A 735-nucleotide genomic window follows, 5' to 3' on the forward strand; every position below is an offset into this window, starting at 1 on the left:
TTAAACACTCAAGAATGTAGTATCTCTTCCAACTCTCAATATTTTATGATACCACTTAAGTTCTGGAGGCTGGAAGTCCAAGATCATGACACCAGCATGGTTGGATGAGAGCCTTCTCCTGGTTCATAGCAAATGCCTTCTCGCTGTGTCCTCACATGGTAGATGGAACAATTGCAGTCTCTTTCTGGATAACTTTTTCAGTGACAGCATTTTTATTTCAAGATGGTATGGCAAAGATGACTCCCTTTCTGTAGATGATTCCCTTTCCATAGAATAGAGTTATGGCTGAGAACTGACTACATTTCCCAGAGTCCCTTGCACTTGGGTGGGACCAAGTGACTAATTTTAAACAGTAGAATGTAAATAGAAGTGATATGTATGGCTTTGGGCTGAGGTGGTTTATACTTGTAAGCAGGTTGCTTTCTCTACCTTCTAGTTCCTTTCTACAAGCTGACTGCAGGTGAGCACGGTATTCTTGAAAACTGAAAGCTAGAACCCTGGGTTCCTGAATCACCATGTATGAATCACACCATGGGTGAGTCATCTCCTATTGGTCAGGAATATCTGCACTGAACTGTTAGATAAGTGAGAAATAAATCTCCATTGGGTTAAGCTTCTGAGAACTTGAGGTTCATTTGTACAGCAGTCAAAATTATTGTGGTAAACAGTTTTAGTGGATTCAAAATTGGCTCTAGTGGTGAAGACACAAGTTATGATGCATACAACAAGTTTGGA

General features: G+C 40.4%; 1 protein-coding gene across 1 annotated transcript in view; it reads right to left on the minus strand.

Moving 5' to 3' along the window:
- Nucleotides 1-735, minus strand: part of ACP3 (acid phosphatase 3) — a 47,763-nt gene that overhangs the window by 5,082 nt on the left and 41,946 nt on the right. The window contains exon 9 of the mRNA XM_019632252.1: nt 53-69. Coding sequence (XP_019487797.1) covers nt 53-69 — 17 coding nt within the window. The remainder of the gene's footprint in view (nt 1-52; nt 70-735) is intronic.

Source organism: Hipposideros armiger, unplaced genomic scaffold, assembly GCF_001890085.2.
Source record: "Hipposideros armiger isolate ML-2016 unplaced genomic scaffold, ASM189008v1 scaffold_1111, whole genome shotgun sequence".
In the NCBI taxonomy this organism is placed as follows: domain Eukaryota; kingdom Metazoa; phylum Chordata; class Mammalia; order Chiroptera; family Hipposideridae; genus Hipposideros; species Hipposideros armiger.